General features: G+C 45.2%; 1 protein-coding gene across 2 annotated transcripts in view; it reads right to left on the bottom strand.

The window, feature by feature from the left end:
• YEATS2 (YEATS domain containing 2) overlaps nt 1–15,262 on the bottom strand; it is a 127,549-nt gene that overhangs the window by 21,217 nt on the left and 91,070 nt on the right. For both annotated transcript variants that reach the window (XM_062210413.1, XM_062210402.1), the window contains 4 exons: nt 15,035–15,246; nt 14,159–14,317; nt 4,078–4,254; nt 581–764 (listed from right to left, as the gene is read on the bottom strand). In XM_062210413.1, the coding sequence (XP_062066397.1) occupies nt 581–764; nt 4,078–4,254; nt 14,159–14,317; nt 15,035–15,246 (732 nt within the window). The remainder of the gene's footprint in view (nt 1–580; nt 765–4,077; nt 4,255–14,158; nt 14,318–15,034; nt 15,247–15,262) is intronic.

The following is a 15,262-nucleotide window of genomic DNA, read 5'->3' as shown; positions in this document are numbered from 1 at the left end:
GATACAAGCATCCCAAGCAGCATCTTGACTGATATGTAGAACGCCTGCCTCTGAGAAATAACTTTTAAATGATAAATTTGAGGTCTCCAGCTTAAAACTTTATATAATTATAAATAACAATTTGAGGCTAGTGCTGTGGCACAGGGGGTTAAGCCACTATCTGCAGTGCCGGCATCTCATATGGGTGCCATCTGAAGTCTCAGCTGCTCTACTTCCCATCCAGCTTACTGCGAAGGGGCTTGGGAAAGCAGCAGAGGACGGGCCAAGTGCTTGGGCCCCCGTATCCACTTGGGAGACCCAGAAAAAGCTCCTGGCTCTTGGCTATGGCCTGGCTGCTGTAGCCACTTGGGGAGTGAACCACAAGAAGATCTCTCTCGTCTCTCCCTCCTCTCTGTAATTCTTTCAAATAAATAAATGAATCTTTTAAACAACAATAATTTACCTAAAAAGCAGCTTTATGAAAAAATGTTGCTAGGTTAATTATTTGTTAATAATTATACCAAATATTATGTAATATCCTCCGAAAATACTCTAACTCAAAGAGAAAAAGAGAGAAAAATAATATCATGATACAACTGACCGGATACTGTGGCTTTCCCAGAGATGGGGTTTGGTGTAGACACCAGGGATGTGGCACTGACGACGGTGGGGGTGGCAGCCTTGCAGGTTCCCACAGTCGCCTGGCTCACACACACCTGCTGCTGCCCAGATGTTTTCATTACAGAACTGATAGAAGCTGACGAACCTGGAGCTGTTCCTTCCGCCTGCTCACCCACGAGGCCACAAATAAAGACAGTAAGAAAGCAGTGTAATGTAATTAGAACAATGACTCCCACATAGCACACTCAGTGATATTACCTCTTAGCTGTTATTACCTATCTACTAAATGTCATACCATTTAAAAATGACCGTTTTTCTAATTCAGTGGTTTCTATGCTTTTAGATTTTATGAACTAGGAAAGTTAAAAAATTTACATACAAAGAAATATTCATAAGGTAACCAATTAAAAAAAAATTTACCACCTATTGTCTCACTTTATAAAAGGCTGTGTCAACACTAAAAAAGTAGGAAGACAGATTCTCCGAATGTAAAAATGAGATAAAATGGCCTGTATTGAGAACTCACATAAATGGTTTTAAGTCTGTCACTTCATTCAACAAACATCTACCACATGGCAGGCATAGTCTGAAATGCTAGGGCTCAGAGACAAAAGCCATCAAGGAGGAAACAGTCCCCAAAGTGTGCAGCTGAGAACAAAGTCACTGCTTCTGTCTCTAGAGGGGAACGAAGGGTACAGGGAAGAGCTTCAGAATCTTCTAGAGAAAGAGAGAAATGTTAAGAGTGTTTCTTGGCAGAGAGGGTACAGAAAGCCAGAAGGGCGTGAAAAATCATGGTGTGTTCAAGGATTTGCAAAGTGTATGACTGGTGACCAAAGCAGTTAGGAAATGAAGCTTCAGAAATAAGCAAAGTCAGATCATAAAATTCCCTGAGCTCCAAGATGACCCAGAGGGGAAATAACCTTCAACAAATGCTGCTGGACTAACTGGTTACATACATAATTAGTGTGGCCTCCAACTTATATCATGAGCAAAAATTAATGAAAAATGAACCAAAGCCCTACATGTAAGATATAAAACTATACAAATCTCAGAAGAAAATGTAGGCTTAAATGTTATGATCTTGTATTCTTAGATATGACACCATGAGAACAATAAAAGAAAAAGAAGTAAATTGGACTTCATTAAAGTTAAAACTTTTGGGGCCAGCGCTGTGGTGTAATGGGTTAAGGCTCTGCCTGCAGTGCTGGCATCCCATATGAGTACTAGTTCATGTTCTGGCTGCTGCTCTTCTGATCCAGCTCTCTGTTTATGGCCTGGGAAAGCAGTGGAAGATAGCCAAGTGCTTGGGTCCCTACTGAAGAGCTCCTGGCTCCTGGCTTCAGATTGGCCCAGCTTCAGCCATTGTGGTTTGGGGAGTGAATCAGTGTATGGAAGACCTTTGTCTCTGCCTCTCTCTCTGTCTGTAACTCTGCTTCTCAAATAAATAAATAAAATATTAAAAAAAAAAAAAACAAAAAAACTTTTGTGTTTTGGGGCCAGCACTTTGGCACAATGGGTTAAGCTGCCATCTACAGCGCCACCATCCCAATTCAAGACCTGGCTGTTCCACTTCCAATCCTGCTCTCTGCTAATGTGCCTAAAAAGCAGCTGAAGATACGTTGGGCCCCTGCACACATGTGGGAGACCCAGATGAAGCTCTGGCTCCTGGCTTCTGGCTTTGGCCTGGCCCAGCCCTGGCCACTGCAGCCATTTTGAGAGTGAACCAGTGGATACAAAATCTTTCTCTGTCTTTCCCTCTCTCTAACTCCTTCAAATAAATAAATAATTAAAAAAAAAAAAATCTTCTGTTTCAAAGGATACCATCAAAAAAGTGAAATGACAACTCACAGTAGGAGAAAATTTTTACAAACTGTTATAAGATCTCCTACAATTCAATAATAAAGAGTCCAGTGAAAATGGGCAAAGGATCTGAATGGACGTTTCTTCAAAGATATGCAAATGGCCAATAAGGACATGGAAAGATGCTCAGTATCGGCCGGCGCCGCGGCTCAATAGGCTAATCCTTCGCCTTGCGGTGCCGGCACACCAGGTTCTAGTCCCGGTTGGGGCACCGATCCTGTCCCGGTTGCCCCTCTTCCAGGCCAGCTCTCTGCTGTGGCCAGGGAGTGCAGTGGAGGATGGCCCAAGTCCTTGGGCCCTGCACCCCATGGGAGACCAGGAGAAGCACCTGGCTCCTGCCATCAGATCAGCGCGGTACACTGGCCGCAGCGCGCCGGCTGCGGCGGCCATTGGAGGGTGAACCAATGGCAAAGGAAGACCTTTCTCTCTGTCTCTCTCTCACTGTCCACTCTGCCTGTCAAAAAAAAAAAAAAAAAAAAAAAAAAGATGCTCAGTATCATCAGCTATTAGGGAACTGCAAACCAAAACCACAAAGAGAGGGCGGGTATCTGGCACAGTAGTTAAGATGCCGCCTGGGATTCCAGTGCCTGGTCTGGTATCAGTTCTTCTGCTTCTGATAGTTCCCTGCTAACATACATACTAGGAAGCTCAAGTATCTGGGTCTCTGCTACCCATGTTGGAGATCCGGATTGAGTTCTGAGCTCCTGGCTTCAACATAGCCCACATCTTGCTTGGATGGAAGATCAAATAAAACTTTAAAAGTGAAAGTAAAGATTAAAGGAAAAGAGAAACCACAAACATAAAAAAGAAAACTACATTAAAAAATGAGACCACAGTCCACAAATTCAGAAAATATGCCACACATTTAACAATGATTCCTTAAAACAAACAACACCCATAACAAGATACCACTGCATATCCAGAAGGAGGAGGGAAATTTGTACATGGCTGATGGAAATCTAAACTGTGCAGTCATTTGGGAAGAGCTTGGTAGTTCCTCAAATGCTAAACAAAGAGTTACCACACGATTCAGAAACTTCATTCTTAGGTACACAGCCAAGTGAAATGAAAACATATGTTTATACAGAGACTTGTATATACATATTCCTAGAAGCATTATTCATAAGCCAAAAAGTAGAAAATAACCTAGATGTCTATCAACTAATAAATGGATAAACAAACTGTGGTATATCTATAAATCCAACTAACATTCAGTTGTAAAAAGGATTGGCATTATTAATGATTGTTACAACATGGACAAAACCTTGAAAATGTAATTCAAAGAAAAAGAAATCAGACATAAAAGGCCACCTGCTGTATATTTATATGAAATGTTCAGAATAAGCAAATTCACAAAGAAAGATGAGTGGTTGCCTATGGCTGACAGAAGAGAGAACTGGGGAATGACTGCTAATGGTATGGGGTCTCTAGATGATGATAATGATAGCTGCGCCACTCTGTGAATACAATACAAACCACTGAGGTATACATTATAAAATGGTGGATTTTACACTATGTAAATTTTCCAATTTTTAAAAAGGAGCAACATTTCAGTTTTTTTAAAAAGGCCTTCTTTCATGTTTCATGATGATTTTCAACGGTTATGCTAGAACTTGCCTGCTGAGCAGGACCATTTGCTGAAAGGGCCATGGCTGGGGATGCAGCAGCTGTGATGACTCCTCCTGCTACTCTGAGCATCGTGGTTCCAGGCTTGGAGAGTTGTGAGGCAGCGGGCACAGACTTCAAGGAACTATCAGATATTTTCATTAGAGATGCCTGTCCCCCAGGAGCTGCCTGCAGAAACAAAACGGACAGAAGCTAATAACAGGCCTAATGTATTCCTCATCTACATTCAAGTTATGTCCCAAAAACCAGAGGTTATCCAAGAAATTTTTATTAATCAAAACTATATGAGGTGTTAGGCATTCATGCACCTTTCTAACAAGCTCTAAATTCCATGATCTTTAACCTACTCATGTTCCTTTACCCCAATACTCATACAGAGCAAGTATACGAATGCACTGAAAATTACTACTTGGCAGCAGGGTCTTCAAAGAAACAGGCCATTTGTTTTTAAAGCAGTTGAATCCACAGTGCTCTCAAATGTATATATAATGTTTAAACATGAAATTCAAATCCAGACAGGACCAGATTTAAGAGGAGGGCAAGTTAATAGTGTTCTTGGCTAGATGCAGGCGTGGCATTTTAGTACTAGAGAACCACCCAACAACTGTCATAGCAGTCTAAATCAAATCTCTGCAAACTCTTTTGTAAATGTCATAAGCAGTTTTGGCTTTGCACACCACAGAAACTTTTTTTAAGATTTATTTATTTACTTGAAAGTCAGAGTTACACAGAGGAGATGCAGAGAGGTCGGTCGGTCTTCCATCTACTGGTTCACTCTCCAATTGGCTGCAACAGCCGGAACTGTGCCTATCCAAAGTTAGGAGCCAAGAGCTTCTTCTGGGTCTCCCACGCAGCTGCAGGGGCCCAAGGACTTTGGACCATCTTCTACTGCTTTCCCAGCCCATAGCAGAGAGCTGGATCGGAAGTGGAGAAGCCAGGACTCGAACCGGAGCCCACATGGGATGTCAGCACTGCAGGAGGCGGCTTTACCCACTACGCCACAGTGCCAGCTCCGCACCACACAATCTTTAGTGCAATTTCTCAACTCTGCTATTACAGTATGAAATAGGTAGGACTATGTTGCAATAAAATATTTGCGAAAAATATAGAAATTAACATATTCCACAGTAAGTGTCATCTGTCGGTCTCTAAGTGTGCATTACTCAGCTCCAGGAACAGTAGAAAGCATGTGTATGTATCTGTGGCACTCCCAAGTCAATCTCTTCATCACCTTTACAGGATGGATTTTAATTCTGTCTTAGAGGAAATGAAGCTCAGCAACTTTTACCACAGTCACACAGTAAGTAAAGAAGCCATGATCACAGACCAGAAATAACAGCCATGGCATAATCTGCTTTGGAGTCTTTGAAAATTAAAACTATAATATCATTTCACACTCACAAAAATTGCTAAAATGGCAAAGAATGATGTTCTTCCATGCTGGTAAAGATGTAGAGCAACTGGAACTGTCCCACATGACATATGGGAAAGTTACAGCCACTTTATCAAGTTGTTTGTCCACTTCTTACAAGCATACATTTAGGGGCTAGCGCTGTGGCTTAGTGGATTGGACCAGAGTCCTAGCTGCTCCACTTGCAATTCAGCTCCCTGCTGGTGACCTGGGAAGACAGTGGAGGATGGCTCAAGTGCTTGGGCCCTGCACCCACATGGGAGACCCAGAAAAGGATTTTGGCTCCTGGTTTCAGATGGGCCCAGCTCCAGCCATTGCAGCCATTTGGGGAATCAGTGGATGGAATATCTATGTCTCTCCACGTTTCTCTGTAACTCTTCCAAGTTATTATTATTATTGCATTAAACTACCACTTGGGTTGGGCACATCTCTTTTAAGAAGTGGTTTGAGGGGCCGGCGCTGTGGAGCAGAGGGTTAAAGCCCTGGCCTGAAGCACTGGCATCCCATATGGGCACCGATTCGAGACCTGGCTGCTCCACTTCTGATCCAGCTCTCTGCTATGGCCTGAGAAAGCAGTAGAAGATGGCTCAAGTCCATGGGCCCCTGCACCCGTATGGGAGACCCAGAAAAATTTCCTGGCTTTGGATCGGCGCAGCTCTGGCCGCTGTGGCCATCTGGGGAGTGAACCATCGGATGGGAGACCTCTCTCTCTCTCTGGAACTCTGACTTTCAAATAAATAAATAAAATAAAATTAAAATTAAAAAAAAAATTTTTTTTAAAGTGGTTTGAGTCCTGGCTACTCTGTTTCCAATGCAGCTCCTTGCTTAGGTGCCTGGGAAACAGTATACGATGGGGTCAAGTACTCGAGTTCCTGCCACTCATGTGGAAGACCAGGATGGATTTCCTGGTTCTCGGCTTCAGCCTAAACCAGTCCTGGCTGTTGTGACCTTTTTGGGAGTGAAACATCAGATGGAAGCTCTTTGTTACACTTCCTTTCAAATAAATTAATCTTTTTAAGATTTTATTTATTTTTATTTGAGAAGTAGAGTTACAGACAGCGAGAGGGAGAGACAGAGAGAAAGGTCTTCCTTCTGTTGGTTCACTCCACAAATGGCCGCAGCGGCCGGAGCTGCACTGATCCGAGGCCTCCTCCTGGTCTCCCATGTGGGTGCAGGGGCCCAAGGACTCGGGCCATCTTCTACTGCTTTCCCAGGCCATAGCAGAGAGCTGGATCGGAAGAGGAGCAGCCAGGATTCGAACCGGCGCCCATATGGGATGACAGTGCCATAGGCAGAGGATTAACCTACTGTACCACAGTGCTGGTCTCTCAAATTAATCTTTAAAAAAAGCTACTGATACACATATGGGTAAATCTCAGAAGCATGATGAACAGAATGACACAATAGAGTACATACTGTACAGAACTTTAAAAATAGACAATGACTTAATCTATTGTGAAAGAAATAGAAAAATGGTAATAGGGTAAAATAAAGGGAATGCTTAGAGTGTCAAGAAATACTGTTATTTTGATTGCAACAGTGTTTGCATGAACATATATACTGGTCAAAACTCACTGAGCAGTAGTACACTTAAGATCTCTTTTTGATCACAGAAATGATGCCTTAATAAAAGATGTGGGAAATAATGAAAAAAGTATTTAAAGTTTTATCTTTTTTAGAGCTTGGTTTTGAGTTGCTTCCACAGCTTCAAAACGATGTTCTGTGATAGTTAATTTTATGTCAACTTTAGTGTGTTAAGAGATGCCCAAATAGCTGGTAAACATGTATTTCCAGAACAGATTAGCATTTCAATCAGGAGAAGAGCACCCTCCCCAAAGTGGGCAGGCATCATCCAATCTGTTGAGAGCTCCACTAGAACAAAAAGGAGAAGGGAGAATTCCCTCTGTCTCCTTAAGCTGAAACTTTCATCTTTTCTTGTCCTTAGACATCACAGCCCCTGACCTGGGAACTCTGACTCCAGAATTTATGACTGTGTGCCCCTCACTCCCAGCCCTGCCAGTTCTCAGATCTTTAGCCTCAGCCTCAGGCATACCACCAGCTTTGATGGTTCTCCAACTTGGACTTCTCGGTCTTCAGAACTGTATGAGCCAACTGCTATGGTAAATCTCCTCTATCCTACTGGTTCTGCTTTTCTGGAGAACCCTAACTAACAAAACTAGTAATTGTGTTCCAATCTAAATCCATAATTTATTTTGCTTTCTTGGTGAATTTAGAGTATTTTCATTTCAAAGTGTTTTTTGGTTATTATTGATTTGAGTTTTTTACTGGCTAAGATAATGAGGTAATGGATGATACTTTTGGAATATGCCAAGATTCTTTTGGGGGCTGAGTATAAATTTGTTCACATTCCATAGGCAAAAAAGTAAAATGTGACTGAAATTTTTACATAATTAAGCCTGTTCACAGTGTTATTCCAATTCAGATCCTTTTTTTCTAACAGGATTTATCCATGTGATTAGCTAAATTCTGAGAGTCAAAATAAAATCTCCCCTTAACTGTAGTTTTATTTATTATCTTCATATTCCTAATAGCTTTTATACCTTATATATTCTGCTACCATGGTTCAATGCAAATTTACACTATTTTACCTTCATGGTACATGGACCTTAATTTCTTTTTTGGTAAAGTAGAACTTTTTATTTTAAAAAATGTATTATAGGCTGTTGCCGGGGCTCTGGGGGCTGCGGCCGTCTCGAGATGAGCCTGTCCTCGCGTGGGCGTAGGGTGCGACCGTCTGCACCGGCGCCGGGAGAGCGGCTCGGCCCGGGAGCGCCAGTGCCCACGCTGTGCGCCCTCCGGTCAGACCTGGGTCTCCCCAGCGGTGCCTGAGGCCGAGAAGGCGCCGGGCCTTGGCTGGACGCGGGCATGGGAGGCTGTGGCCGGGGGTCCAGCCCCGGGGGCTGCCCCGCGGGGCCGCGCTGGGGGCGGGAAGAGTTGGGGTTCAGCGGCTGCTCCTGCGTGCAGGCGCCGGGTGTGGCTCGGGAAGCAGGATGGGTTCGCGCGAGCACCGCCTGGGGCCCCGCCGTGGCCTGTGAGGCCCCCACCTCCCAGCTGGTGCCAGGCTGCTAGCGTGCACCCTGGGGTAGCAGGCGTGGCTCGGATACCTGGGTCTCTGCCGTCCGCGCGGGGGACCCAGGGGCCTCCCTTCTCAGCTTGGGCCTGGCTCAGCCCCAGCTGCAGGGGCTCTTGGGGAGGAAACCAGCTCGGGGTGGGTGGGCGCGCTCTCTTGCTCTTTGCCTCTGGACGCGGGTCCGTGTCCCGCCTGTGCCGGTGGCCTCTCGCCCGCTGGCCGTCCACTTGCCTGGCAGACCCCTCCCTGTGCGGCTCGCTCAGTGTCGGGCAGGCCTGCTTCCCTCCGCCAGTCCCCTCGTGGTTCCCGCTTCCCCCGGCCCTGCCGTCTCCAGGCTGCGGTGCCGCCCCAGCAAGCACCTGTCACATCGCTCTGCCGGCGCTGGGCTGGGCGTGAGCCCATCAGAGGGGCGACGTGGGCGTGGGAGCCGTGGTCCGGGAGGCCCAGGACGGCCTGGAGTGTACTCCTTTATCTGCTTTGCCCGGCGTCCAGCCGGCAGTGGGCACTTGTCAGTTCACGGAATGCGGCTGGACATGCTGTCGCCTGTCGGGTCAAGGTGGGCTCAGAAAACTCCCTTGGGGAGACGGCGAAAGCCGGGTGAAGAAGGTGTGGGTGCCGGGCTGTGGTGGAGCAGGCTAAGCCTCTGCCTGAGGCGCCGGCATCCCATGTAGGCGCCAGTTCAAGTCCCAGCTGCTCCTCTTCCGACCCTGCTCTCTGCTGTGGCCTGGGAAAGCAGTGGAAGATGGCCCAAGTGCCTGGACCCCTGCCCCATGTGGGAGACCCGGAAGAAGCTCCTGGCTCCTGCCCTTGTGGCCATTTGGGGAGGGAGCCAGTGGATGGAAGACCTTTCTATGTCTCTGTAACTACCTCCCGAAAAAAGTAAAAATCTTAAAAAAAATAAAAAAAATTTAAGAAAGTGTGTCTGCTGGAAAAAACAAAACAAAACAAACAAACAAACAAAAGTATTATTTATTCCATTCTTATTTGGAGGCACAGAGAAAGACCAGAGACAGAGACAGAAATCTTCCACTGGCTCACTTATAATAGATAGAGCTGGGCTAGGCCACAGCCAGGAGCCCTGAACTCCATCTGAGTTTCCCACGTGAGTGACAGGGCTCAAACCATCATTTGCTGCCTCCCAGAAAGCTGGTCTGGAAGCAGAGGAGCTGGGACTCAAACCAAGCACTTGGATATGGGGCGCTGGCAACCCAAGAGACAGCTTAACTGCTCTGCCAAATGCCTTCCCACAAGCACCTTTACTTTAATCACTAAAAAAGCATTTCTCAGGGTGGGTGTTGTAGAATAGGAGATTAAGCTGACACTTTGGATGCCCATATCTCTTAAGAAAGTGCTGCCTCCACTCCTTCTAATGTGCCTGGGAGGCAGCAGTTGGTGGCTCAAGCACTTGGGTTCCTGCCACCCACATGGGAGGTTCACATTGAGTTCCTAGTTCCTGGCATCAGCATGGACCAGACCCAGTTACGGGATTCAGGGAGTGAACCAGTAGATGGTTCACTTTTTCTCTGTCTCTCCCTGTTACTCTGCCTTTCAAATAAATGAGTAAAACTTTAGAGAAACTTCTCTGTTCAGGGTTGAGAGTGGTAAACTAGGGTGGGCCTTTGGCCTAGCAGTTCAGATGCCAACTGAGACACCTGCATCTCATACTGGATACCTAGGCTCAATACCCGACTCTGGCTCCTGACTCCAGCTTCCGTCAGTGAGAGGCATTCATTTGGGGATGGCTCAAGTAGTTGGGTCCGTGCTGCCCATGTGGGAAACCTGGAAAGTATCTCAGACTCCTGGCTTCAGGCTGCGCTAGCCCCAGCTGTTGTGAGCATTTAGGGAATGAACCAGTGGGTGGTAGATTTCTCTCTCCTTGTTTCTCAAATAAATATTTTTTTTAAAAAACTGTGGACTAAAGCACAAGCAGCAATACTTCTCCCAGCACCATATCAAAAAAGGAAAAAATCAAAAAAAGAGAAAAGATAAAAAGTTAAAGACACTACTCTATTGGTTGTGCTCATAAGCTAGTGGAGGCACCCGATGGTGGACAGGTAACTGACAAACAACAGAACAAAGTCTTTAAAAGTAACCTGAACTCTAAAGACAGTCTTTACCGGGCCAGCACTGGCGTAGTGGGCTAAGCCTCTGCACGCAGTGCCGGCATCCCATATGGGTGCTGGTTCATATCCCGGAGGCTCCTCTTCCGTTCCAGCTCTCTGCTATGGCCTGGGAAAGCAGTGGAAGATGGCCCAAGTGCTTGGGCCCCTGCACCCACATGGTAGACCCTGAAGAAGCTCCTGGCTTCAGATCAGCCTAGCTCCAGCTGTTGTGGCCAGCTGGGGAGTGAACCATCAGGTGGAAGACCTTTCTGTCTCTCCCTCCCTCTCTCTGTAACTCTACCTCTCAAATAAGTAAATAAATAAATCTTTAAAAAGAAAAAAATAAAGACAGTCTTTCCAAGGAGGAAGAAACAACAGTAACCAACCCTTGGAGAATGGCAAGGAGGAAGTTGCCACGGGCTGCAACACAAGCAGGGAAGAGATCTGCTAAGAGTTGAAAGAATGGCCTGAAGTGAAGTGTAGTGCCTAGGATTTATATGAGCTAGCCAAGGATATCTGAACAAAGGGAAATTAGTACTGAAGCATACCAAACGCTGGAAAGTTGCAAAGATAAATGAACTGATGAACCTCTAGCTAGAATGACAAAGGAAAAAAGAGAAGACAATCACCAAAACCAAAAATGGAAAGCAGGGGATGAGCTATAGAGAGTGGGAGGTTGGGTTGGTACAGGACATCACTAAAGATTTCAAGGACATCAAAAGGGGACTCGGAATACCTTATGCCAGTAATCTGTTTAGTTGAATGGAAAAATTCCTTAAAAGACACAAACTATCATGCCTTCCTCAGGAAGAAAAAAACAACCAGAACTATCTCTTATCTTTAAATGAATTTAAAATGTTGGCAAGATACCTTCTCTATTAGGAAAACTTCAGGCCGATATGGTTTCTCTTTTTTTTTTTCTTTCAAGATTTATTTATCTATTTGAAAATCAGAACTACAGAGAGAGGGAGAGGGAGAGAGCGAGTGTGAGGTCTTCCATCTGCTAGTTTACTCCCTAGTTGGCCGCCACTGCAGGAGTTGCACCAATCCAAAGCCAGGAGCCTGGAGCTTCCTCCAGGTCTTTTCACGTGGGCAAAGGGGCCCAAAGACTTGAGCCATCTTCCACTGCTTTCCCAGGCAACAGAAGAGAGCTGGATTGGAAGAGGAGTAACCAGGACTCAAACCTGCACCCATATGGGATGCCAGCACTGCAGGTGGTGGCCTCACCCACCATGCCACAGTGCCGGCTCCCTAATATGGCTTTACTGGTATATTCTTACTGGTATATTCTACTAAGCGGTTAAGGAAGAAGTAATAAAAATTCTATGCAAACTCTTCCAGAAAAGAATGGAAGCTTTCCAGTTAATTTTATGAGGCCAACATTATTATCATGATACCAAATCATGACTGTATGAGACAATTCAACAATATATTAACCAAGGGTAATCAATCATACAATAACTATGTGGGATTTATTCCAGGAATGCACGATTGGTTTAACAATTAACAAATAAACGTAATTCATCATATTAACAAATGAAACATGGGCCGGCGCCACAGCTCACTAGGCTAATCCTCTGCCTTGCGGCGCCGGCACACCGGGTTCTAGTCCCGGTCGGGGCGCCGGATTCTGTCCCGGTTGCCCCTCTTCCAGGCCAGCTCTCTGCTGTGGCCAGGGAGTGCAGTGGAGGATGGCCCAAGTCCTTGGGACCTGCACCCCATGGGAGACCAGGAGAAGCACCTGGCTCCTGCCATCGGATCAGCACGGTGCGCCGGCCGCAGCGCGCCAGCTGAGGCGGCCATTGGAGGGTGAACCAACGGCAAAAGGAAGACCTTTCTCTCTGTCTCTCTCTCTCACTGTCCACTCTGCCTGTCAAAAAAATAAATAAAACAAACAAACAAACAAACGAAACACGGAGAACCGTATGGTCAACTCAATAGACACAGGGAAAGTATTTGACAAAAACTTAACATTCACTCCATGTTTTGAGAAATGCTGACATTTAAATACAGATATTTTAAAAGTTTTTTTTTAAAAAAAACCATTTATTTATTTATTTGAAAGGCAGAGTTATGGAGACAGAAGGAGACAGAGACAGAGCAAGATCTTCTATCTGTTGGCTCACTCCCCAAATGGCTGCAATGGCAGGCCTGGGCCAGGCTGAAGCCAGGAGCCAGGAGCTTCTAAGTGGGTGGCGGACGCCCAAGCACTTGGGCCATCTTCCACTGCCTTCCCAGGCGCATTAGCATGGCGCATAGCATGTGGAGCAGCTGGGACTCAAATTGGCACCCACAGGGGACACTGACATCAGCAGGTGGAGGCTTAACCTGCTATGCCACAGTGCTGGCACCACAAATATTGCTTTTGATGAATGGTATCATATTGTAGAAACCCTTCAGTATCTTTGGTTTGTTTGTTAAATTTTTGGAGATCTAGCTATAGAATCCTCCTATATAAGATTCTGACATCTCATACCCAATTAAAACTCCCTGTCAGGGGGCCAGCACTGTGGTTTAGTGGGTTAAGCCTCTGCCTATGGCACCAGCATCCTATATGGGCACCAGTTCGTGTCCTATCTGCTCCTCTTCTGATCCAGCTCTCTGCTGATGGTCTGAGAAAGCAGTGGAAGATGGCCCAAGTGCTTGGGCCTCTGTTCGCGCGTGGGAGACCAGGAAGAAGCTCCTGGCTTCGGATCGGCCCAGTTCCTGCTGTTGCAGCCATTTGGGGAGTGAACCAGCACATAGAAGACCTTTGTCTGTAATTCTGCAAGTTACAGAGAGCCAGGAGCTTCTTCTGGGTCTCCCATATGGGTGCAGGGGCCCAAGCACTTGGGCCACCTTCCACTGCTTTCCCAGACCATCAGGAGAGAGCTGGATCAGAAGAGGATCAGAGAGGACATGAACCCATGCACATGTGGGATGTTGGTGCCGCAGGCAGAGGCTTAGCCCACTATGCCACAGCGCCGGCCTCATAAATAAAATCTTTAAACAAATAAAAAAACTCTGTCACTGTTCTTTGGTTTATACTAAAGGATGCTGTAGAACATACATCAAACCCACCACTGGCACCTACAGTATGGACACTGTGGCTGAAACTGCCTATTACACAAGGTCTCCTAGATGAAGTTCCCTCAGAGAAATCAAGGAAATCTGTTTATTCTAAGGAAATAGGATGTGTTTCTTCCCCCTCAGAAATAGTGTAATTTTCAAGCTTCTTAGTTTTACTGTCTGCATGGCTGAATAATCCCTGCCTTATTTTCTCTATTTTTTTTTTCTTTTCTTTTTTTCTTTTCTCTTATTTTCTTTATTGTACTTATGTTTTCCCAAACATCAAGATCTGTTCTAATCTTCCTATACTATTTTACCGTTCACTTTCTAATGTAATTTTTACTTCTTTGTTTAAAGAGTGAAATTATAAATAGGTAAATAAATGCTTCAATCACCACATATTTTGGATTGTGTATTTACCTGTGTAAACAAAGTAGTTTTCTGTCCAGAGATGACTTTGAGTGTTTGTTGTCCCTGTGTAGAGGATGTGTTGACTCCCAGGGTTCCTTGCACCACTGACCCGGTGGTCAGTTGTTTTCCAGATGTCTGGGGTGATGGCTGGCCAACCAAAAATGTGCCCTGAGTTAGAAAAACAAAATTAAGGGACTAATCAATTTGTTAAACTCATATAACTTCCTGTCATCCTCTAATTCGTAAGATTCCAAGGAGAGAGCAACAATGCTCTCTCCTTGAATTCTGAAACTCAAAGTAACTTTTCTACTTCCAGTTATGAAATTCTACATAGTACTTACAGAGTAGGCTATCGAAAACTCAAGTTTTATAATCTACTCCTCAAAGCCAGTTTAATCATTCAGACTGGTAACTCTCCATGCTTCTCAGTATTAACATTGGGAACTTACATTGTAATACCTTCCTCACAGGAGAGTCAAGATTTCAGTGACCAGGGAAAAAAAGTAGAAATCTGTTACTAACTAACTCTAGCCTAACTCCAAATACCACAATTTGATACTCTCTCTTTGGTCACTTGTTTTTGAATGCAAACTTTCAACAATACATAAATAGTGTTTATTACTTCACAGATTTAGGGACATATACCATAGATTTAGAAATCTTTCTTTGAAGCAGAAAGATCTGGATTAAAACCCAAACTCTACTATAAGCTTAATCTTGGATAAGTTACTTAAGTCTTTCTGAATCGATTTCCTCTTCTCTCAAAACAAGCCCATAACAATATTTAAACCACTGACCCCTGATCCCAGAAAAGTAAATCAACTATAAATAAAAGCAGTTATCAAGTAGCTAAGTGATTTAGAGATCAGTCACCAAGGACCAGACCTGGGGCGTCTGCTTGAGGATGTAAGACGTGTACGTCAGGTGCTGGGATATCCCGCCAGGGCCGCCACTGCTCTGGGTTCCTCCCGCTCCTCCTCCTCCTGCTGCTCCTCCCCCACCACTTCCACCGCCTCCTCCAGTACCACCGCCTCCTCCAGCAGCACCAGCACCAGCAGCACCAGCAGCACCAGCAGCAGCTGAGCTAGACTGCAGGTCTAAAAATACAAATTA

The sequence above is a fragment of the Lepus europaeus genome, chromosome 2 (genome assembly GCF_033115175.1).
Source record: "Lepus europaeus isolate LE1 chromosome 2, mLepTim1.pri, whole genome shotgun sequence".
Taxonomy (NCBI): domain Eukaryota; kingdom Metazoa; phylum Chordata; class Mammalia; order Lagomorpha; family Leporidae; genus Lepus; species Lepus europaeus.
Note: the sequence above shows the minus strand (reverse complement) of the source record. Positions and strands in the feature narration are given on the sequence as shown.